The sequence below is a fragment of the Alligator sinensis genome, unplaced genomic scaffold, assembly GCF_000455745.1.
Source record: "Alligator sinensis unplaced genomic scaffold, ASM45574v1 scaffold853_1, whole genome shotgun sequence".
NCBI classification, from domain to species: Eukaryota; Metazoa; Chordata; order Crocodylia; family Alligatoridae; genus Alligator; species Alligator sinensis.
In genome coordinates, this window is record NW_005842005.1 from 1,213,195 (window position 1) to 1,237,810 (window position 24,616).

The 24,616-nt window shown below is 42.5% G+C and overlaps 1 protein-coding gene across 3 annotated transcripts in view; it reads left to right on the forward strand.

The window, feature by feature from the left end:
- Positions 1–583: 583 nt before the first annotated feature.
- Positions 584–24,616, forward strand: part of ERICH3 (glutamate rich 3) — an 81,429-nt gene continuing 57,396 nt past the window's right edge. For all 3 annotated transcript variants that reach the window (XM_025201828.1, XM_025201826.1, XM_025201827.1), the window contains exons 1-6: positions 584–810; positions 17,912–18,005; positions 19,742–19,867; positions 21,883–21,954; positions 22,099–22,236; positions 24,087–24,245. In XM_025201828.1, coding sequence (XP_025057613.1) covers positions 791–810; positions 17,912–18,005; positions 19,742–19,867; positions 21,883–21,954; positions 22,099–22,236; positions 24,087–24,245 — 609 coding nt within the window. In that variant the 5' untranslated portion in view covers positions 584–790. The remainder of the gene's footprint in view (positions 811–17,911; positions 18,006–19,741; positions 19,868–21,882; positions 21,955–22,098; positions 22,237–24,086; positions 24,246–24,616) is intronic.

Genomic DNA, 24,616 nt, shown 5'->3' on the forward strand with positions numbered 1-24,616 from the left:
ATACCAATGATCTGTAAGCTCTTGGGGCCAGGCAGGACTGTGTTGTTTTACTGGCTTGCAAAGCTCTCTGCACACAGCACATAGTACAAGTAAATGCTAATATTCCAAGGGGTTAGCTGGCCAAGGGGATATGTTGTGGTTCAGGACCTGTCACCTTTGCTGGCTGTACCTCGAAGCTCACCTCTGAGAGTCACATTGCTGAGCCCTGCTGAAGGTCAACACGATGGAGAATTCACAGTGAAAAAAGGGCAGAGCCTGTGACGTTCTGTATTTGCACACAGTCTGATTAAGCTCTGCCAGGCACAGCAGTCTGAAATCCTAAGAGACGGAGCCATTTTTGCCATGCTTCCCTCTGTCCCTAGGCGCAATTCAGACAAAATAGAGGCCAGTGTCTGTGTGTGTCAGGTTGCAGGAGCCTAGGGAACCTGCCTGCAACACAGCGTGAGTGGCAACCCAGATCCCCCAACCAGCAGAGTTCAGACAATCCTTAGATCAATTGGGTTAAGGCAGACTTTCTGCCCGCCTCTTCCAAAGCATCACCACGTGGTTCTCCCTTAGCAACGGCTGGGGATGCCTTGGTACAGCCAGCCAGGGGCAGAGAGGGCTCTACAGGCTGAGTCCATAGGGGCATTGGCTGGGGTGTTTGCATTAAGGTGTACAGCTCAGCAGAGTGAGACTGCTCTCTAGCTTGAGCTGTGACAGCTGCTTCCTCCTAAGCACTCAGCCATTGGCACAACAAACTGCAGTTTTCTTTGCATTTCCTGCACGATTCAAAAGGCAGTCTGCAAAAATGAGCCACCCTCACCCTGGGTAAGTGAGAACTGAAGTTTCCAGATGTGCAGACAAGGGTTTGGGCCAGCTGTGCCCACACAGGGTGGGGAAGCTGAAGTTGGTAGAATGACTAACAGGGGCTCTGAGCTGATATTAAAGGGAAAACTATTTAAAAGCACACAAAAATGCCTTAATGTTTCCTTGCCTGTGATTCTGGAGCCCTTTATGCTCTCATTTCTTTAAATAAGGAACTGGATTTAGTGACACGTATCATTTAATCAGTAGCAGTTGCAGGCACCAGGAATTAGGACCTCAGTCACAGAAGTCCTTGGATCAAGGAGAATGTCTGAATGGAAAATTTTATATGTAGCCAAAAAATAGTGCTAGTCCCTAGTGCAAGAAGTAGGGCTGAACTAATTCACATTCTCCTGGAGGGTTGCAGTGAGGATAAAGGTGGTATAATTTAATACCTAAAAACCTGTATTGATGCTGGAGTTGCTGTATCTTCCTTCTTTGGGTTTACCTGTCTGAATACAGATTTCTGATTCTCATTGGTGCTGTCGTTGTTACTTCACCATTGCTTACTAAAAACAATTGCAGTCCTTAATAATAAACCACAGTAAGAATTCGGTATTCTCAATTCCCTCTCTGCCTTACTCAATGGGATACATCTCTGACTAGGTTTTTATTTAATTAAATATCAGGAATACAAACAGTGAACAGGCAGCAACATCACAACTGCTCTTGGAAATGGGTTAAATGTTCTCCTCCCTCCCCACTTCACTGCTTTGTATTGTAAAGCATTGAACAGCCTACTTAATTATTTGAAGTTCCTGATGTTTGAAAAGATACACTAATCTTAGTTTAATGTTAATAGTTATTCAGTTTTCTAATTAATTCTGTAGAAATAATAGAATAAAATTCAGTGAAGCAAACAACTGAAAGAATTAAGAGGCCTGATCTTGCACTCCAGCTTAGGTAAAACCTCCAGTAATTCCACTGCTTAATTATGTTTACACAGAGGTGAATCCTGCAATGACATATGCGGCAGAGTAACTTAACTCGGGTGGGTAGGCAAAATTGAAATCAATGAGACTGCTCACATCAATTAAATTACTCAGGTGTGCAAGTCTTGGGAGAAGCGAGATCCTATCTAGTAGTTTTCAGCCACAGATCTTTGAGCTCTTTGTAAAGGCGGGTAAGTATCATCACTTTCTTTATAGATGGGAAGCTTGGTGCAACAGGGGTAAGGTTAATATTTTCTAAAGCCAATATTGGATGCCTTCATTTTTTGTGTCCAACTTTTTTGTGTGCAGGACTCCAACTGAGTTTGATGGCAGATAGTTGGAACCTCTAGGCACCCAGGTATTAAGGCACCCTGAATTAGTAGGGAATTCTCCAAATATTTGCTGTATAAGTTTGCACCATGCGCCAATAGTAGTGATGCAGCCCGCTCCTGTGCCAACACCTGAACCATGCTGGATAAAGTAGGGTCAGGAACCTCTGATACTCTTGATGAGTTTTATCCAACAAGTCTGAGAATCTGTGCACGTGTAGAAAATGTTTGAGCCCCCTCTTGGTTTTAGGAGGCTGTTTGACGTGTGTTTATTGCATGAGGCATCCTTGTGTTACCACTGGTGTTTGCACTTAAGGATTCAGAGAAATGTCTCAGTCCTGGCTGTGTTGAAGTCTGTCTCAAAACATTTCTGAAGTAAAGGCTGATTAGACTGGATAATTATCTGGCTGATGGTGAAAACAGTGAAAATTACTCTACTGTTGGTAATTAAAATCAGTGATGATAATTTAGAGAAAAAACATAAAATAAAGGACATTTCTAGTAAGAATCATGTGAATGGAGAAATTCCTAATTTAATCTGTCATTATCAAACCAAAGCTTTTTAATGAAGCAGGGAAATGTTATGAAATTTTTGGAAGCTAGTATTTATAAGTAAAGTCTAATTAGTGCGAGGGGACCTGAACAGACGGCTGTTGAAGTCAACAGAAAGTCTCCTATTGATTTTCAGTGGGCTTTAAAACAGGTCTCAAGGCCTTGATCCTGGAAATAATTAAGCTGGTGTATAACCTTTTGACTCCATGAGTAGTCTCATTTCCTTCTTAGCAACTGCATAGGAGCATCTGCTTAAATGATCACAGGATTGGGGCAAAGTAATTAACTATTCCCCATATCCAGGCCCTCTATCTGTGAATTCAAATGAATCTGTTGATTTGAGCAGTCTGTAGATCAAACTGAGACTATTTTGTAGCCTGGCTTGTTATGAACAATGCTATGGAAGCAAATTTGGGTCTTCAGTTTAGTTATAGTTAATTTCAAGAAATATGTTGCAATAAACTCCAAAACCCCCTAATTTCATTCTTCAGCTGCAAAAGGCTCCTTCTGCTTGGACAGACTGGTATCTTCTCTTGACAAAGGCCCTTTAGGGTTTTGTGTGAGGATTCCTGCAGGTGGGGAGAGAGTTTGCAAGAACTATGTCCCTGTCTCCTGAGTCGCACAACTATCAAGTTTCAGGTTTCTTATCCAACCACATGGATGCCCATCCACCACAGGAGAAAAACAGCTCCCACAGCCATCCTGGTACCTCAGCATAGTCTCTTCACATTGTTCAAGTTCCTAAATGCAAAAAGATACTCACTTGTAAATGTATAACAGTAGAAGTAAGGGAACAGGTTTGTCCTGCTCTGTCCTGACTTGTAGACAAGAAAGCCAAATTCTTGTCTGCTTCTACTTTAGGTAACTGCTCAGGTGCACTTGATTATCTTAAATGAAGGTTGAGCCAGGTAGATTATTCCACATTCACTGAGCCATAAACTGCCACAGGTGAACTTTCTTTCACTGTGGGGTAAATGAATGAAGAGAGCCGTTTCCCCAGAGCAGATGACAGGGGCAAATTCTGACCCCCTTTTAGCTCATGGTAACTTGATTGTGTGCCAGTGCCTCCAGCCCAGACAGGCACACTGAGAACCCCTTCTTCTGGAGTTTAACCTGTTTTCCTCTATGCAGAAAGTATGCTCACCCAATACTTACCTCCTCTCTCAGGAGGACCAGTGACAGGGTACATGAGGGCTACAGGGCTTCCTTCAGGCCACATGGAAAGGTGCAGTTGTAAACCCGCATCACATTAGTCATTTGAGTAGTTTCTCCTCCGTAAAGGAGTCCCATTGAATTACCCTGGTTGTACAATGTCGAATGAACTATTTGCGGTTGAAAGTGCGCAGTTTTGTTTTATGCTTAGATTTATTCTGTTTGCAAGATAAACAAAAAAAGGAAGACTTCTTTCATCAGCTGGAAATAGCACAAGATTTGGTAGCTTATTAAAGTTTTTATTAAAGTTGAGAATGCATCTCCATCAGGGCTAGAACTGTTTGTTCTCATTACAGTTTAAGTGGAAAAGTGGCAATAAACTGCAATTGTACACTATAAAGCAGAAACCGTAATTCCCAGTGCCTCTACCAATCAATAACTAAGGCTTTGATGCTCTCTTGGACTGTTTCTTTGGTGTGCTGTTGCTAACTTAATTACACCATGAACAATTAACCATGAAGATTTGATTTATAAAATGAATGTTAGAGGCTTGCACAGACTTTGTTCTAATCCTTTCAAATCAATAAAAATGGTCATAAAATCATTGCTACAGACAACATTGTTTAGCTTTGAGCTACAGTACATAATACACTATAAGCTGATAAAAGCCAGATACTGCCGATAAAATATTTGGCACTAACATTGCACATGAAAACCCTGTAGAGTAGAACGTTCCAAGTGGACAATCCTTTAATTTTCTCAGTTCTCAGTAGTCTGCGGCAGTATGTTGTGCATTTTGCTTTAACCAGGCGTCAAGTGGTAGTTTCATGGCTCTCGGCTGTGCTGGGCAGATGAAAATGTCATAGTTCTATTGGGTACCTCAAGGGAGGAAAGGAAATCAGCTGAAGCTATGTGCAGTTTTGAACAAGCAGCAAGTACTCTGTCATTTGAATAGCTGAATCCCCCACTGCTGCTGCCAGAATTATTGCAGTGTGTTTTGGAGAGTGGCAAGCTTGAGTGTAGCCCATCAATACATTTTTAAAAAGGCAAAATAAATTGTGGCTGTTGGATTCCAAAGCAGTCTTTCCACCAGTTAATCTGAGTGTTTTTACTTGTCTTTATTAATTTATTGCTTTTGTTAATGGAAAGAAGGTGAGATGGCTCCAGTGACAGCAATTTATTTTCTTGAATGGGCTGTTAAGATGTTATTCTAGCAATGTAAATGATACCAAAGTGTGAGCTGGTAAGCAACTGAAATGCTGCTTGTGCTCTATGATTTAATGCCAAGCTGGCCATTTGAGGATAGTCAGATGATGGGGTTGACTTCCCAAGGATTGCTTCAGAAAGTATTGTGTTGCTCTTAAGCGTGATGCTCCTCAGATGCCTGTATATTTCCCCAACGGATGTCATGTTCCTAATGCTGCTTTGCTGGTTAAGATAAGATGGGGAAGGAGATGTCACGGCCTAGCTGACTCTTTGGCCCTTTTTGGGGTAGGCTAAAACGATACTTGTGGGTGGCACTGCACATGTTCCTTGTGTACTCCTGCACACGTCAACAAAGGGACTGCAGACAAAAGGCTTAGAATAGTTGCTGAATTGTTCCATTTCTGTCAAAAGTAATTGGAAAAAATAGAGATGAAGCTCTTGGGCCAGAGACTATCTTTTAGTAGATTAACTAAATAGTAGCAAAAAAATGTCTTTCTTTGCAAGCTTTTAGGTACACACACCCTTCTTCAGGCTGAGGGATTGTAAAAGTTACAAAAGAAACTTTATTTTGCACAGGGGAGGTAGAGGGTAGAAGTTTATTCCCCTAGGCACCTCAGAGACCTTTTATGAGAGGGTTGCTCTGTGATGGCTTCTTCCCTGGAGGTGTCTGAGGTCAGACAGGGAGGTGACATTTTTTTCTGAATATCTTGGAAAAAATAGGGAATTAAAAAAAAAAATCTAATCTAGTTCTTAGCTAGTCAAATGAAAAACGGAGAATTTTCAGGAGAATTTTTACCAAATATAATTTCACTTTTTGACTGGAAAAAGATCCGTTACATTGACAGGGTTTCTATTAAACTTACACACTGAAAAGGAACTGAAGAAAAGGCTGGGGTGTTCCATGCTTATTGTCTTTCAGTAACTCCAAGCCAAAACGCTGTTTTTGTTCTGATGCCTAGTGCAGTGTTCCCTGGCTGGAAGTTAGTTAACAAATGAATTCCTCATGCAGGAGCTAGAAAAGAATCCAGTACAGTTTCCTGTTTGGAGTTTCCTCCCCAGTATTAGCAGGGATAAAAACCAGTAAATAGTTGATCAGAGAAGTGAAGAGACCAGACTGAATACTTGCAGGTAGCAGGTCTAGGCCCACAAAAGAACTTTGACTAAATTCCACCGGAGTCCTACTTTGGCCACATAGGTCTAAAATTATGATGTTCAAAATACTGGCTCAGCTATCATGTAACCCTGGTAGCACTCAAAGTCCTTGGGTACTTTCTCAATTGCTTAGTAGTTATGCTTCTGACTGTGGTCAGAGGCACCCCAATGCAGTTAGCAGTTCAATCTAACATGTGCTCTGAGAGCTTGCTACAGAGTAAGGTTGAGTGCACAGTGCTATGGTTGTGGATCCCTTTTTATACAGTGGGCCCATGGCTAAAGCTTGCACCTAAGATATGTCAAGTCCATGTTCCATTCCCTTTTCTGATTCAATTCCCTTTTACCTGGGGCTCTGGGGGCCTCCCGGGGCTGCAGCTGTAGATATCCAGGGGTCAAAAAATCCTCCACGCTGCTTCCTTGCAGGATGGAGAACAACTGACTCCGCCACATACCGCATGAGCGCGCTTGTCTGGGCATGGCTTTACATGGGAGAGGGGAGAACCAAATTCTAGTTCCTGGCTTCCTCCAAGTACTGTTTACATTAAACATTTGTTGGATAAAATGCAGGGACTTGCCTCTTTCAGATGATGCTCTGATCACTAGGCTAGTGCGTCATGTTCACTTTTGCTCTCTTTTTCCCTCTGGCCCAATTAATTTCTAATTCTTTTATTCAGAGCCAGGAAGAAGAGAGCCCTCTTCCTCATCCTAGCATTTAGCTTGGTGGTTAAGGTGCTCTTATAAGAGGTGAGAGCTGTGGGTCTGAACACTCTGGCAGAAAAGGGAACAAAATATAGATCCCTGTGTAAGAGAGAAAACTACCTGATGCTGAATGAAAGGGAGTGGCAGCAGTGCCATCACCTTTCATCTCTGCAAATGGGAACATGAACAGCTTTATTGCTTCACTAGAAACTAGCATTGTTCCCTTAACATAGCTTCCAAGGTATCAGGATTGCTTTCCCTTTTCCTGCCACCCAGTGCTAGCTTTTAAAAGGACAGTTTGGCTTGTCCTGGAGACAGTTGTGGGGTGGGGTGGGGAGTAGTAAGGTTGGGAACACAAACACTTTTCAACTGGTAACTGGAGGATTATTTTCTTTAGGAAAATCATGTCCTTTCTCCCACGAATTAAAAGGAAATACTGTTCCTGTGAACACTACAGACTTGTGTGATCTCATGCTCCAGTTTGAGGAAGCTTGCGATGAAAGTGAAGGAGATTCAAACCATACTACTGTTCACTTCAGAAATGCCAAACCCTAATAGAAAATACTTTAATGCTGGAAGCTTTATCTTTTGAGTGATATGGTGCAAACCCTATTATTTGAGACATTGTGGAAAGGACTGACTACAACAGCAGAGCTTTCTTCAACAGTGAGCAATCGAGCATTGGCCTTTTGGTGATAGAAGAAATTAGTGGTAGTCCTTTTACGTTGGGGACCATTTGATAATAGAGGAACACTATTAAAGACCATTTCCCGCTCCTAAATCCATAGACACCACTGCTTGGTTTCCAGTGTTTTCATTAGTCCCCACTGGGAAAGGTGGTGCAGGCAAAAAGGTCCATATTTAAGAACTGTTATCCAAAAAGCCTTTCCAATTTCTAATATTTATGATTCTTCTCTACTTTCAATTTTGTTATAGACACTTCAGCTTCTTTTTCTGTTGCTAAATTCCAAAGATTCAGAAAAGAGGAGACGTAAATTAATATTAAGAAGACTTTGAGTCTAGCTAAATAATCTGTGGAAGAAGATAGTGACTTTATACTGCACATGCACAATGACTGTGCCTGTCATCTAGTTCTGAAAATATGAAAACTTTTGTTGTTACATTTATTTTCATTAACTCCTGAAAAAATCAGTATTGCCAATCCCAACTATGCAAGAAAAATCATGAATTAAGTACTAGGTTATCGCAGTATTCATTTAATAATTATGAATTCTTTCTTAAATAGTGTTTCCTGGGTTGCTTAAAAATTGTCTTCTGCATTTGAGCCATTAGTGTTTTCAAAATATAATTTATGATAGCCAGGCCTAGGAACTTACTTTTGTTTTACTGAAAGTTCAGATTCTGATATGTAACATGATCTTATGAGTTTTGGCCTTAAGTAAATACCAAATATTGCAAGAGTTATGTTTACAACTAACCTATAAATAAATACAACCTTTCCTTTATCCTCCTGGCCCAAATTCAGCAGTCCATCTATTCAGCAGATCAGTGAAATATGGTCAAATGCCAGTTGATGCTCCTTTGATGTCCTTCATATAGCAGTTTTTGGCAGTATGTGTGTGTGGCTCCTTAAATACTCTGTGCATACTTCCCTATAGTAATAATTGTAAATACATGTATATTAGATCTGCTTGAGGTCAATTTTGTCTAGTTGCCTCTCTTTGTCATTGGCCAATATTAGTGATTCTGAAACTTTTCTGATGTAACTAGTAGCTAGAGAAAGCTTCCATCTCACCTCCTAGGCTAGGGGCAGACATTCAAAAAGCCTAAACCTGAACTGACTCAATCTTCACAGGTTAGTCTAACCTGGCTAGGTTAAACTGTTTTGTAACCACATGGATATCCCCTCTGGACCAAAAAATTCAGTCACGTGCTTGCAGTGGCTCAGTCTAGAAGCTGGGGGGGAGGGGGCGCTAGAACAGCCCTCCCTTCCCTTCAACAGTGCTGAGTTGAGGGGGTTGTGGCCAGGCCCTGGCAGGGCTAGGGAGGGGTTCCCCCCTCTCCTGAGCAGCCAAGCACAAGTGTTTATCACCCCTAACTCAGTGTTTAGCAACCCATTAAGAAAACACAGCCTCTCTCCATTAGTTCAAGCTGTTCTTAAACAGCTTTTCCAAGGAATGACATTACCAGCTACCTGTTGATTAGTCTTGATATCCATGTCTGCCTTTGTCGTTCCCACAGCACAGACTGTAGCCATCATGTGGTATGCTAGCTAATGCTAAGAGGTGTCTGTGTAAAGCAGAGATTGATCCAAACCAGTTAAGTTTGATACTACATTCAACCAGGTTTATCTCAAACCAGTTTTAGCATTTTCAAACTGGTTTATGTGCACTGAACATCTGTTACAGGTTTAAACCAGTTTCTGATCACTTAAGCCAGTTTATGTGTAATGTTTGTCCCTAGCCTTACCATTAGAGGCTGCACTGCACACTGAAGCTAATTGATAACTCTTGCTATAAAACCCTTACCAATGTCAATCTAACCCAAAGCCTACAGCGAAATGATATTCTTCCTTCATCTTTCTTGGTTCTTTTTCATGCTTTCTACCTCTACAACCTGAAAACATTTTTTTGAACCTTATCTCTAGACATGATTAGTGAGTTAGCTGGAGCTGGAAGCAAATAGTATCTGTGGGCTGTCTAGAAAAGGTAACGTGAGAAGACTGCTGCTAGTGCCCTCTTCACAACACTGAGCACATTATGTTTGTGCCATAGTCATCTATCAGCAGCAGGGAACACAAAACCTAGTCTGATATTCAAGCCTTTCAATAATTCGTGTGCTTTTGAATGAAAGGCCCACATTTCATTTAGAGGATAAGGTTTTGCCTCAAGTACATTCCACATGAAAAATGTACATTTATACACAGTCCTTTTGGAGTGCTGTTAGAGTCTGTTCTGCTCATATAAATGGAAATCCCTGTGTGCCAGCCTAGACCTGGTATGGTCCACTCTTACTTTTTAAAGTAAAGTCACCATTCTTTGTAATGGTGTCCATTTGAAATGGAAAGGCAAGGCTGTGCCCTCTTGTGAGCAAGGGTTTATAGAATTGGCCCCATAATCAGTATTTATAGCATCAGCTGGAATTCAGATTTAAGTCTCTCAACATGGGATATTCGGTATGGTTCAGTTGCATGCTAACATCTATTTAGAAGTCAGATATCAATCCAGGCAGAAAGCACAGAATTTGGTTGGAAATTATGACTGTGATCCAAAGTCCAGTGAATTCAATTGGATGCTCTCTGATGATTTCAGTGTGGGAGCTGGATCAGGCCCAAAAGCATAGCTTTCTTTTTCCCCAAACACCCATTTGAATTTTGGAATGGATTCAGCATTGTTGAGGAGCAGGATGTTCATATTTTAAATGAGACTCTAGAAAATAAATCTACCGAGGGGCAAGATTGCTACATCACGGTGTAGTTTGAGATTGGTTGTATTTTATCTAGTTATATGGTCCATGAAATATTAAATGGAAGGAAGTAAATAAAAGGATATTGGGTTAAGTTTCTCATCTGCCTTTACTAATATGGTATACCTTTGCCAAGTGATCCTGTAAGTCAATACTTGGCATAATTGCTGTAATCTGGCAGTTTCAAATGCAAACAAGGGATAAAGAAAGTAACATAAAACAGTTGCTATAGTGCCAGCGTTCAATCACCATGCATAACAGGGTAAACTAAATCGTCTGTTTAAAGTTTAATTTATCTGGTATAGGCTACCTGTGGGATTATTGTGAAACCAAAAATAAACTGTCTGTAAATCCACCACCTTCGTCATATTTTTATTAGTGTTTCTCTCTTCCTGAAGAGCTCTTTTGTATACAGTAACTCATCATGGTATATTAGAAATTTGTCCTGTTTAAACCAATCATAATTTACAGGATAAATGCACAGCAGACTTCAGACTTAACCCTCCATACCATACTGATCATTCTTTGAATAATAAAAATGTTAGATGAAATAAATGTGCAAAAGGTTCAAAGCATCTTACAGATATTAATGAATTAAACCCAGCTTCTCCTGCGGTATATATTAATAGGTCCATTTTCAAGGAGGAGAAATTGCAGTACAGATGTGTTTAAACCCTCTTTTAAAAATATTTGCTAGTTAAGGATGCCTCAAACTTTCATACCCAATTTGGGATGCCTTCTGTTGGAGATAGTCCAGAAAGTTTGCACCTGGTGGCAGCAGACTTAAACATATATCATGATAACATTTACTTTCTACCCTGTGAATGTCACAGAAGGTGTGAATATGAACCAGTGCAGAATAATATGAAGAAAAGTTGTGTGACCTGCAAGCATGTGTGCATGTTTAATTAATATATATTCTAAACTTACTGAGGTTCACTTTAAAACATTAAGGCTACATCTCATTCTAGTGTGAAGGAGTTTATTCATCACATATAGTGCTTTGGTCCTATTAGATTTATAGCCCAATGCAGGATGCATTTCTTTAAGGAGGGCTTTCATCATGAACAAAGTATCATGACAGCCAAGCAATATTCTCCCTTGGGAAATATCTAATTTAGCTATATCCCAGTTGAGAAGGCAGTTTACAATATGGAATAAAACTTAAAACCTGTAGTTTTTTACCCAAAATATCCCAAGTCTCTTCTTGACCTTCTGCTCAGAAACAGAGAAGAATGGGGAATGTAGAAGTGGATGGCAACTTGAGCAGTAGTTACCACAAAATGATTGAGTTCAGGATCCTGAGGAAAGGAAGGATAGAGAGTAGCATAGTAAGGACCCTGGACTTTAGAAAAGTAGACTTTGACTCATTCAGGGAACTGATGGGCAGGATCCTTTGGAAGGACAGTCTGAAGGGGAAAGGAGTCCAGGTGAGCTTGATGTAGTTTAAAGACCTTAATGAGGGACCAGGAATTAATCATCCTGATGCATAGGAAGACTAGCAAGCATGGTTGAAGACCAGCTTGACTTAGCAAGGAACTCTTCAGTAAATTAAATCACAAAAAGGAAGCTTACAAGAAGTGGAAATGTGGATAAATGACCAAGGAGGAGTATAAAAGTATTGCTTGGGCATGGAGGGATAAAATCAGGAAGACCAAAGCGCAATTGGAGTTGCAGCTAACAAGGGACATGAAAGGTAACAAGAAGGGTCTCTATAAGTATGTCAGCAACAAAAGGAAGATCAGGGAAAGTTTTCCTGAGTAGGGGAAAACAACTTAGTGACAGATGATGTGGAAAAGGCTGAAGTATTCAATGCCTTTATTGGCTCAGTCTTCACAGGCGAGGTCAGCTATTAACTACTGTTCCTCACAGCATGGTTTGGGGAGGATCTGAGCAGCTAGTAGTGGTGAAAGAACAGGTTAGAAACTACTTAGAAAAGCTGGACATGTACAAGCCCATGGGCCTGGATGCAGTATACTGGAGGTGCTTATGGAGTTGGTTGTTGCGATTGCAGAGCTGCTGGCCATTATCTTTGAAAACTCATGGTGATTGGGAGATGTCCCAAACTATTGGAAAATGGCAGTTATATAGCGCCCATCTTTAAGAAAGGGAAGTGTTGACACTGGATTTGGACCCAGCAGCTATACCTTTGTTCCCAGTGGGCACAACCCTCAGACTGACCACAACACCTGCCAGTTGATAATAGGCGAATTTATTGATACAGAGTAAGAACAAAAAAGCAACAATACAAACAATCAAACAATTCTATATCTACCAATTCTCGGGCTGTCATCAGAGTCAAAGTACATCTGTTCAGGATGCTGGCTCCACTTTGAGGTGCTCTGTCTTAGGTGTCAGCAGTCTGGAGGTGGAATGTCATGGCCCACAGCCCCCCTCCAGTGGGGTGCATGACATGGGATGCTGGTGCGTGTCCTCTGTCCATGGCGGCCTCGAGGACTCTTTCCAGGGGATGGGGATGGGGATAGGGGACCCCTCTTAGGGAGGAGGAGGAGGAAGATGACAAAGGGGGACGGGAGGGATGGATAAGACAACGGGAGGGACCCTTTGTTACACTCAAATCTCTGCTTTTGTATTCTACTTTCCCTTGATGACTCCTGATGACTCTTCATCTGTGGCTATTTCTGGTTGGCTGTCTCTTTGTGGTCACATGTCCACGTAGCCTTCTGGGCCTTCTCCTAATTTGGTCTGTTCCCCCAAAACTGGGATTTAGGCCCCCCTGCTCTCTGAGGCCTGGTTGCTGGTGTCACTTATCTTGTGTTATGGGACATGCTTCCTTTGCTTCCCAGGCTATTTCCTAGATTGTGTCCTTGTTGTGTTAGACAACGCATCTGCCTTGAAGGTTGTAATCTCGTGTTATGGCAAGCCCCCTTTCATTCTCAGGCTGGGTCTGTCCATTGGCCTTGTTGTACTAGACAACCCATCTACCTCCAGGGCCATGAGAAGCTGTGTGTGTGTTTCCCAAGCTCTTTAGAAATTCAGTTAACCCCTGCTGCCCATCTTGACCCCTTATAATGCATATACGTATACCTATAAGGCAATTCCCCAAAAACAGATCTTTAAATACTATTTCTAAGCCAACAGGAAGAAGGAGGAATTGGAGAATTACAGCTATTTACCTCAGTCCCTGTAAAAATCATGGAGCAGGTCCTCAAGAAATCCATTTCTAAGTACTTGGAGGAGAAGGTGATGAGGAACAGTCAGCATGGATTCACCAGGGGCAATTCATGCCTGCCCAATCTGATTGTTTTCTATGATATGATTACTGGCTTTGTGGATGTGAGGAGAGTAGTGGATGTGATATACCTTGATTTCAGCAAGTTTTCTGATATGATCTCCTATGACGTTCTTGCAAGCAAGCTAAGGAAGTATGTGTTGGATGAACGGACTATAAGTTATGAGATGTAGCCTTAATATTTTAAAGTGAGCCTCACTAAGTCTAGAATATATTATTTAAACGTGCACACATGCTTGCATGTCATACAACTTTTCTTCATTTTATTCTGCATTGAATCATGTTCACACCTTCTGTGACATTCACAGGGTGGAAAGTAAATGCTGTTGTAATAACTGGCTTTATCATTGGGCTCAAAAAGTAGTAAGCATTGCCTTGATGTCTAGTTGGCAGCTGGTATCAAGTAGAGTGCTCCAGGGGTCAGTGCTGGGTCTGGTTTTGTTCAATGTCTTTATCAATGACCTGGAAGATGGGATGGAGTGTACCCTCAGCAAGTTTGTGGATGACTCCAAACTTGGGGGAGTAGTAGATATGCTGGAGCATAGGGTTAGGATTCAGAGAGACCTAGACACATTGGAGAATTGGGCCAAAAGAAATCTCATGGTGTTCAGTGAAGGCAAGTGCAAAGTCCTTCACTTAGGATGGAACAATCCCATGCATTGGTACAGGCTGAGAACTGACTGGCTAAGCAGCAGCTATTCAGAAAAGGACTCAGGGCTTACAGAGGACAAGAAGTTGAATATGAGCTAATAGTGTGCCCTTGTTGCGAAGAAGGCTAATGGCATACTGGGCTACATTAGTAGGAGTGCTGCCAGCAGAGGGAGGGAAGTGCTTATTCCCCTTTACTTGCTACTGATGAGACAATTCTGGAGTAGTGGGTCCAGTTTTGGGCCTCTCTTGATAGGGAGGTTGTGGACAAATTGGAGAGTCCAGAGGAGGGCAATGAAAATGGTGAGCGGGCTGAGGAACATGACTTAGGAGGAGAGGCTGAGGGAACTGTGCTTATTTAGTCTGGAGAAGAGAAGACTGAGCTGGTATTTCATAACAGCCTTCAGCTACCTGAAGGGTAGTTTCAAAGAGGATGGAGCTAGACTGTTCTTAGTGGTGGCAGATGACAGAACAAGGAGCAATGGTCTCAAGTTGCAGCAAGGGAAGTTAAGATTAGATATTAGGAAAACAATTTTCATTAGGAGGGTAGTAAAACACTGGAACAGGCTACCCAGAGAAGTTGTGGAATCTTGCTCCTTATTGGCTTTTAAGACCCAGCTAGACCAATCCTTGGCTAGGATGAAACAGTTGGGGATAGTCCTGCTTTTAGCATGGGGGTGGACTAAATAACCTCCTAAAGTCCCTTCCAACCCTAATTTTGTATGATTCTATGAATAACCTTGTTACATGCACATTGCAATGGTGGGAGCATTACAAATACAGATGTTCTGTAAAAATGTAAGGAAATGCTCAGAAAGAATGCTAAAGCTGAGACAAACCATTTAGCATTCTTGGCGAATTGCATCCCATACTGACAACTTGAATGCTAATTTTCAAATCACTAAAAATAAAAAATGGCCCAGGGTTTATTACGGAAACTGAATCATGTTTTTTTGTATATACTAGTACTAGATAGAAGCTTCTGTTCATACTCTGTGGACTGAAAAAGGCAGCTTCTCTGGTCTGTTAATGCTAGAATATTATCAGCACAAGAATAACATGAAGCTTCTGGAGAAAGTCCACAGAGAATTCCCTATTTGTAGGAAGACTCTAGTGGAGGCAGCGTATCTGCCTTATTGTTTCCTTCCATCCCCACTACAGAGGGAGGGGACATATTGGGAGAGTTATGGGTGCTGGGAGGGGTGTGAAGCAGAACTCCTGGGCTAGGTACAGACATTCAAAAAGCCTGAGCCTGAATTGATTCAACCTTTGCAGGTTAGTCTAACCTGGCTAGGCTGAACTGGTTTCCAATCATACAGACAATCCCTCTGGACTAAGGAAAACCAGGCACATACGTGCAGTAGCTCAGGCTGGAAGCTGGGGGGTGCTAGAGCAGCCCTCCTTCCCCCTCCACAGAGCTAAACTCAGGGGGGCATGGCCAGGTGGCAGCAGGGTTCTGAGTAGGGAGGGGTGTGAACCCCCACCCTGTCTGCAGTCCTAGGCTTTTCCACACTCGCTACTCAAGGGGTGTGGGTGTTACCAGCCTGCAGTCATGGGCTAGTACTCTGAGGCAAGGTGGGGTGTGCGGTGCATGCATGTCGAGGATACAGAGCTTTTCACTTCCCCTCCCTGCTTCTATATACTGTCTGCTAGGGCTGTGTGAAGCTTTGGTCCCTGATTCAATTCGGCAGAGATTCGACCCAATTCAGTGGCCAAATCTCTGAATCTGAATCGAATCAGAGGACCCTTTAATCTCTCCGAATTGTATCGGAACCCTCCGAATCAATTTGGAAAGATTTGACAATTCGGACATAGAGATAACTTTAAATGTTTTTTCTACATACCTCTAGGTACCAGACAGCTTGTGAGTGCTGTGATGGTGGGGTGGATGGAGCTTCCCACAGAAGCATGGGGGGCTCCCAGCGTGCTCGGCAGAAGACCCGGAAATAGACCAGAAGTACTTCCGGTCACTTCTAGGTCTGCTGGAGAGCGTGCTGGGGTGTCCCCCCACGCCTGCCTAGCTTGGCAACTGGTGCCTCCTGGGTCTGGGGGACACCTGGGGTCCCCCCAAGGCTGATTGCCGAGCTGGGGGGACATGGGGGTGGGGCCCAGCATGCTCCTCGGTGGACCCGGAAATGGACCAGAACTATTTCTGGTCCACTTGCAGGTTTGCCGCTGAGCATGTGGCGCTTCCCCCCCACCCCCCCGCACTCCTGTGGGATGCTTCATGGGCCCCAGCATCACAGCATTCACGAGCCACACCTGCTACCTCGAGGTATGTAGAAAAAACATTTAAAGCTGGGTCTACCTCTGAATCAGCATCAAATCTTTGATTCCACTGAATTGAATCGGGGACTGTAATCCGAATCAACAAATCTAATCACTGTCCCCAATTCAGGCTGAATCCGAATCCAAATTGAATAGGGTCTGTTTCATATACCTCTACTGTCTGCAGCAAACTGACAGGCAAGTAAGTCAGAGGCAGGGGGGAGCTGATAACAGTATTTATCACCCTTATCTCAGTGTTTATTGCCCCATTAAGAAAACAGAGAGACATTGCCAGGTATCTGTTGATTCAGCACAGACTCAGCATGTGGTCTGCTTGCTAGACATCTCTCAGCAAGGCAGAGGGGAGGGGGAAATTTGTACTTAGTGGAGAGTGGTGAGGGGGAGGGAGGGGGAGCAAACAGCTCTTCTCAAACAGCCTTTCCAAGGAAGGACATTAAGCTACCTGTTGATTAGCTTCAAAAAGCCTGTTTGCCTTTGTCTCTCCCACAGCATGGACTGTAGTCAGCATGTGGTCTGCTAGCTAATGCCAAGGTGTCCACATAAAGCAGAGGTGTTGGGGGGAATAATCTCTGCTTAGCAGGGAGAAGCCAGGCAGATGCAGAGGGGAAGGGTTAGCCCTACTCTAGAGCAAAGAGCCCCGCCAAGCCCAATAGCATGCCAGGATGCTGGAGGACTCTGGTTTATTTTAAACCAGCAAGGGGTCTGGGACAGACATTGCATAAACCAGTCGGAGCCAAATCAATTAAGTCTGATACTACATTCAACCATATTTATCTCAAACTGGTTTAAGCCATTTTCAAACTGGTTTATAAGGACTGAACGTCTGTTCTGTTACAGGTTTAAACCAGTTTCTGATCACTTAAACTGGTTTATGTGTAATGTCTGTCCCTAGCCCTGAACAATGTGAGGATGCCTTTTCTTCCACAAATGTTAAAGCTATCCGTTGTAACTCCCACTTGCACCAGGGCCAAACATTATATGAGATAAGGTAGCTTCAGCTAAGTCCTTGACTGTTCCCCATCTCGCTTCACTGTTTTCAAGCTCCAAGTGGGCAGTCTGAAAGTTGACCTCAGATTCTTAATGTTCATTGGTGCTATGGGCAGGATATGGATAAACAATTTCTTATGTAGAAAAACCCACATGGAAACATTATTTGAGCATATGGGAAACATTGATTAATATTTAGCTAATTTTGAGCATGAGAAGAGCTGGTTCATTGCATTTCTAAAGGAGATGTAAACTTCTTGTAGAGTTAGCACCGTTTAAAGGGATTTCTTAGACAAAACATCTGGGACAATGCTTTAAGAGAGCATTGTATGTATCTACACTTGTCCACTGCAGGTTCTTTGTAACTTTGACGAGAGACCTAATGATTAAGCCCTGGCTTCTTATAATGTCTCCATAGTGACTATATTTCTTGGTTTCAGACCACTTGCAACTTACAACAGCCTCACAGACAAACACTTGACTGGATACTTCAGCAATACAAGGATAAGACGGCATCTCCACCGATCAGGGCTGGTAGGTTTCAAGTCTCAACCTTTTTACCCAAAGAATTTCAGTGCTGTCAGTTTTTGCAGTCACAAAAGTGTTAAACATGGCCTGCAGGCCAGATTTGGCTCATGGAGCTATATTAACAGGCTCTGTGGGGCCTGCTCCTGACATCTGGGGTACACAGCTCCCCTGGGGATGGTGCCATTAGTGGGAGGTGTGTTGGCTGTATTAACCTCTGCAGCTCCATGCTGCTGCTCACTCCACTGCTGACTTTGCTTGTCCTACTACCAAACCCACGTTCAGATCCATCCTGTAAGGATTCCTGTGGTCTAGACCTGATTTGAGACCAGGTGAGTTTGACACTCCTACATTAGCTCTTTAGGTCACTGGTTTAAAAAATTTGTCAACTAGCTGAACACATGATATCACACCATGACAGCGTGATGTAATGTCATTACTTTGCATTTTCACCACCTCATTACTAACCCTGCCAATAAGCTATGGGTCCAATGTGATCTAGAATCCTCTAAGTATAGTAATAGTTGAGGGATACAGAGCTATATTACTAAAAATGGGATGATCCTATAGAACAGAGTACAGGGGCCAATCCTGACCTGGTCTGTAACATGCAAAGTGGCCTCAGGAACACCAGTGGGAGTTTAAGGCAGTTAGTATGTTGCAGGAAGTACTTGACATACTTCATAATTGGAGACCAGAGGAGCTGAGGGTGCTCATAGTCTTATATGACTGGGCCATAAAAATGTCACCCATTAATATGGGTATATGGGTTATAAAGCAAAGTTTACTGGTTCCATCTTGCTATGAACTCTCATGTCTACACAGTAGATATTATCTATCTATCTATTGATAGATATCTAGATATGTATATATATTAATTATGGTGTATGTATGCGTAGGCTTATGAATTATTCACTTTTTCCCTATTTAATATTATATTTAATGGTATTAAGTTAAATTAGCAGATTGCAGAGACTTAAAGGGAGGACACTCCAGTGTAAATATAGTGTGAAACATTCAGCCAAAGAAAAAAAAAGTCATATCTCCTAATGAGCCACATGGGGAATTGTCTGATCACTGAGAATTTTAAATGATACTTGCAGCAGTATAAAACTGCTTCTGACTGAGCCTTGAATGGTTCACAAGGAAGTAGTCATTGAAACTGGGGTGTTAAGAAACATAATTGCCTATTATAATACAATAGTCCACGTGGCTTTGTGGTATTGGAGACCCCTAGTTACATTTTATGTGTAAATAGTAGCTAATCTTGGTGTAGGACTAAGCAGCATTTGGGGCAGCATTGTAGTAAGTCATTATATGTGAATGGCACTATATTACCACGTAGTAATACTTCAACCAGTACCTCTGTCACTGTCTCTCAAATTTTGGAGACAATATTTTTTTGGATGCTTATGATAAATCAAGAATGTTTTCACTACTTCTGGCATTAATTTGAAGGTCTCATTGTGAGAATTTGTAAGTCTTTATTATACAAAGTTAGATTATTGATTCATTTTAAAAGGCAGTATCAAAACATCAAAATTACATATAAAATACATTAGCAAACGGCTTATTTCAGTTGTATTTTATATCTCACTAGTAGTTTTAATACCTAAGGGGGGAACTTCATTAAGGTGACTATTATGTGTACATAGAAAAGGATTTTTCCTCTCATTCTGTGCATGGTTTGTTTGGATTCCATCTTCCTTTTTTCTGTATGCTTTCCTTTTATTTGTTCATGGCAGATCTCAAGAAGTGGAAGAATAATATCAGAGAAAGAATATCGTCTCAATGTGATGAGGAAGGATCACCAAAAATATGTTCGGGAGGGCCTAGCTCAGGCCATATTTCGCAGGGTCCTTGACATGGAGGTATGTGTGCATTATCTACTTCATAAGACTTTTTGAATAGTGACCTAGTCATGCCTAGATGCTGTTCTATAGTGTTGGGTTGTTTTTAATGTTATGACCTGGTATTTCCCCTGAGAAGTGTATCCCTTTGTGGGGAGAAAGGCAAGGAGCCACCGTTCTTGTGATTTCAGCAAAAAGAATAGTTTTGGAACACCGCCTAACCCCAGCACTCATCCCTCTCTGTGCCCAATATTTTGGTCATAACAGCTGTTTAGCACTTGACAAATAAAGCTGCAGGCAATGGCAAGAAGAAGGGAGAGAGTTGCCCATCACTCCCGGATAGGGTTGTAAGGAGGCTCTTTATAGGATCAGATAAAATGCAGTCATGTGCCAAATAGTAAAGGCACCTTAGTGTGTTGTTGCATACAAGCTTTAGGCTGAACTGTAAATCTGAACTTCTCTAAATTGGTCTTCCATGTTTCTCTTAACTGTATTGGTCTGCAATATGGCCATTCCAAAATCCTTAGCCCTCGCCATCTGTAGCTCAATTTCCAAGCTCTAAAAAGAAAAAGAATAAAATTAGTGACATCTGCTTAAACTACATTATCTCTACAATTGCACTGAATTCGAGCATAAGCTCAGCACCCTCTTTAAAGATTCTGGGTTTTAAAGTACTCCCAAGCTTCAACTCCAAATTCTGAGTGGTGGCAGAGATGCTGGCATTTAAACAGCTGTCCTCTTTGCTGTAGTTTGTTGTGCTGGCTAGCTTAGATTCCTGACTAAATATTCTATCAGTGACTTTTTAACTGGCATAACACCTAGGATATGCATGTAATCTGATTGGTTGATTCAGCTCTGCTCCATGTAGCTTGTAGTCACAAGCATTAAAATATTTGCGTCAGTCTGGTCCCTGAGACTGAGAGTCATCTTGGCTCACACAAACATCACAACAGTAGAGTAGAAAAACTTGTCTTTTGAAATAAGTAATACATAAATTACACAACTATATCATGCATTTGCATCTTTTATGACATATGTTTCAGACAGGGGGCTCAATAATCCTCTTCTAAAATGTATAGCTGGAAAAAGGGAATAGTTATTCAGCATAGGTTGTGAGAACTAAGCTTGTTTCTTTCCTGAGTGATCTCCTGGCAGAGGTGGAGAAAGCCCCTATCAGGGGAGCTTGGGTACAGCTATGTAGATCAGAGAAATTCCCAGACCTACAGAGTAGCTTATCTGCACCTGCACCAGGTCTCTGCCCCGTCCATCCCCCTCACCACTCCCTGTTAAGCAAGGATCCCTGTCCCCTCTGTTTTACACAGACACACAGCATCAGCTAGCAGACCACATGCTGGCTAAAGTCCATGCTGTGGCAGACGGTACAAAGGCAGAATCAACAGGTACCTAGTCATGTCCCTCTGTTATTTTCTTAATGGGGTGATAAACACTGAGTTAGGGGTGATAAACACTGCATTATCAATTCCCTGGTGGGCTGGTCAGGAGGCGGGAGGGGGGACAGGACCCCTCCCTAATCAGAACATCCTGGGGGCCTGGCCATGCCCCCCTTAGCTCAGCGCTGTAAAGGGAGGGAGGGCTGTCGTAGCACCCCCTGGCTTCTAGTCTGAGCCACTGCAGGCATCTGCCTGCATTTTTTTTCAGTCCTGAGGGGATTTCTGTTGGGTTACAAACTGATTTAGCCTAGCCAGGTTATACTAACCAGCAAAGGGTCTGGGACAGACATTGCATAAAATGGTTTGGCCCAAATCAGTTAAGTCTGATACTGGATTCAACCAGGTTTATCTCAAACCAGTTTCAGCCCATATCAAACTGGTTTATGTGCACTGAGCATCTGTTCTGTTACAGGTTTAAACCAGTTTCTGATCACTTTATGTGTAATGTCTGTCCCTAGCCTTCAGGCTCAGGCTTTTTGAATATCTGTCCCTAGCCACAAGGATAAGCCAGAGACTCAGTCCTGTTGTTTTCATTGACAGTTGGTGTGGTCATTAATGGGATTTATTTTTCTATTGCCCTGATAGCATCATCACCAACTAGAAATAAAAAGAAAACTGGAAAATGTTGTGAGGAAGGAGAGGGTGCAGAGAATCAAGGTAAGGTTGTTTGACCAGAGTGGCCCTGAGCACTCAGCACTGCTGCCTTGTGTCACTTATACCGTGGGGCGACCAGCCTCGTGGTGGTAAAGCCATCTCTAAGGAGTTCTGGAGGCTCAGATGCATAACTTTCCCTTCTTCTAGGTGGAACATTCAAGAAGATCAGGGGAAGATCTTAGGAGAGCTAATCCTCTGCTCTCTCCACACCCACCCACCGCTCCAAGAAATCATTATCGACACCCTCCTTTAGTTGATGGAGAACAATCTGGTCATTCACAATTGGTAAGTCCTGCCAAGTACCCCTGATCCTACCAAATGTATGCTCATAAACACACACCTCCGCAAAATACACACTGACTTCCCTAATTATTCCATACTTGTGGCCCAACTATTGTGTAGTTGTAGAAGAAATTCGTATTTGCTCTTGTGGGAGGTGCCAGGGGCTCCACACTCTTGTGGGAGCAGGGTCAGGCCTTTTGAAAGGAATCTCCTTGTGATGCTGTGCTTAGGACAAGGTAGCGTTGCCTCATAATAAATCTATTTTAAACTTTCTTTCTCACCTGCAACCAAGATTAGACCAGTATTAGTACACTCTGTATTATCAACAAGAGGGTAAATGCAGTAGATCTAGGCAAGTTTGCACATATAAAATAACTAAAACAATTAAGTTATTTTTCTGGGGGAGAGAAGAGAGTGGGGTGATGTGCTAAATGACATGCCACAGGAGATGTCCTTTGGAGTGCTTCTGGCCCAGGCAGGTGGTTTACACTTTTGTTAAGGGGATGGCTAATATTCAGAATCATTATTAGTGCTGAAATTTGGCTTTCCATTTCTGTAGTAATAATTTGCGCCCACAGAATCTGTGTTTTGGACTGGTTGACTCTCAGGGTGGAGTAGATGATACCTGAGGTCCCTTCCAATCCAGTCATTCTACAAGTCCTCAATGACCTTCTCCCTCCTGTGCCTTCCCCTCCCTCATATCCAGACCATGGACCTCTAAATGGCCTTTACTGTCAATACCAAATTAGAGAGTAAGCTTGCAGGGAAGAAAGAAGTTAGGTTTTGATCAATATTTAGCAGTTTTCTAAGCTCTCAGAATTTTGGAAGTGTGTGTTCTAGAGGGCATAAAAAGAAAAGATAAAAGAGAAAGCGTCAGAGAACTGTGCTGACTATTGATTAAAACCTGTGTCCTATGCAGACTCCTTGCCCCAGGACTAAAGTCTGATATAGGGTCATCTGAGGTGGCCCCTATGAGCTCATTATAACCACATATGAACTACATTATGATCTTACATCGGCAAAGCTAGGTAATAGGAAAGAGTCTCAGAAATGGTTTGAGCGCTCCATCTGAGACCCTTGATTTAATAGATTTCATAGACATCAGGGCTGGAAGGGACCTCGGAAGATCATCGAGTCCAGCCCCCCGCCCAAAGGGCAGGAAGTCAGCTGGGGTCATAGGATCCCAGCAAGATAAGCATCCAGTTTGCTCTTGAAGGTGTTCAATGAAGGCGCTTGAACCACCTCCGGTGGCAGGCTGTTCCAGACCTTGGGGGATCGGACAGTAAAGAAGTTCTTCCTTATGTCCAGCCTGAAATGGTCTTGTAGTAGTTTATGACCATTCGACCTAGTCGTCATCCCATGGGGCGCTCTGGTGAACAGACGTTCCCCCAGATACTGGTAGTCACCCCTGATAAACTTATAGGTGGCCATCAGATCACCCCTGAGTCTGCGGTTTTCCAGGCTAAAGAGCCCCAGGGCTCTCAGCCTGTCATCGTAGGGTCTGCTTCCCTGACCTCTGATCATTGAAGGGGCCTGCACTTCAGATCTTCAGGTCTTTTGGAAAATTAGTCTCCTCAGGGTGGGCCCCCAAAATTACCAGTCACTTTGTGAGGCGAGAAGGAGCTGCTCTGCTCTCATGGTTATGTTTTGAGATTCTGCACTCCAAGGTTCATCTTGTTCTTTAGGTATCATTTGCTTTTGCTTTAACTCTGCAAAATCTCCATGTCCAATTGCAAAGTTTGATTAAGGTTTGCAGGTTTGAGGTTTATCTATAATAGTATTGAGCCTCTTATAGGATTACTTATGGAAATTAGCTCCTTTTCTAAATGTTCATTCTTGTTTCACTCATTCAGTCTTTCTCTCCTCGACCAAACACTGCACCAGAAAACATGCAACGCCCAGTTCGGCTGCAACCGCTTCACAGCTATGCCACAGCAGGATCTGTACCAAAGACTCTGAGTTCCAAGCAGAAGGTGTCAATGCTTGAACACAATCATCATTTTACCAATGGGGTTAGCTTTGATTTCTTTATGAAAATTACTCAATTTTAGGAACTCTGTAGAAAGGGTGACTTTAAAATAGCTTAATACTATGAGCCACAGACAAAGTGCTTATTGTACTATCATTTATCAGCTTTTTATTCAGGCTCTCCTTTTTAACCTTCTTTTAGTTTTGCAAAAGGCATTGTCCTATTGGCTTCATGCCCAATCCTTGATCACAGCAATGAGAAAATGCAATGGACACTGCTTTTGTAGTATACTCTTTGCATACAAAATCTTCACTTGGGGAAAGTTTTGAGGGTGCATACCTATTAACAGCAACAGCTGGGAATATTTAAGTGCATCTCAGCAAGGCTTCACCTTTACTCTCCACACCTGTAAAG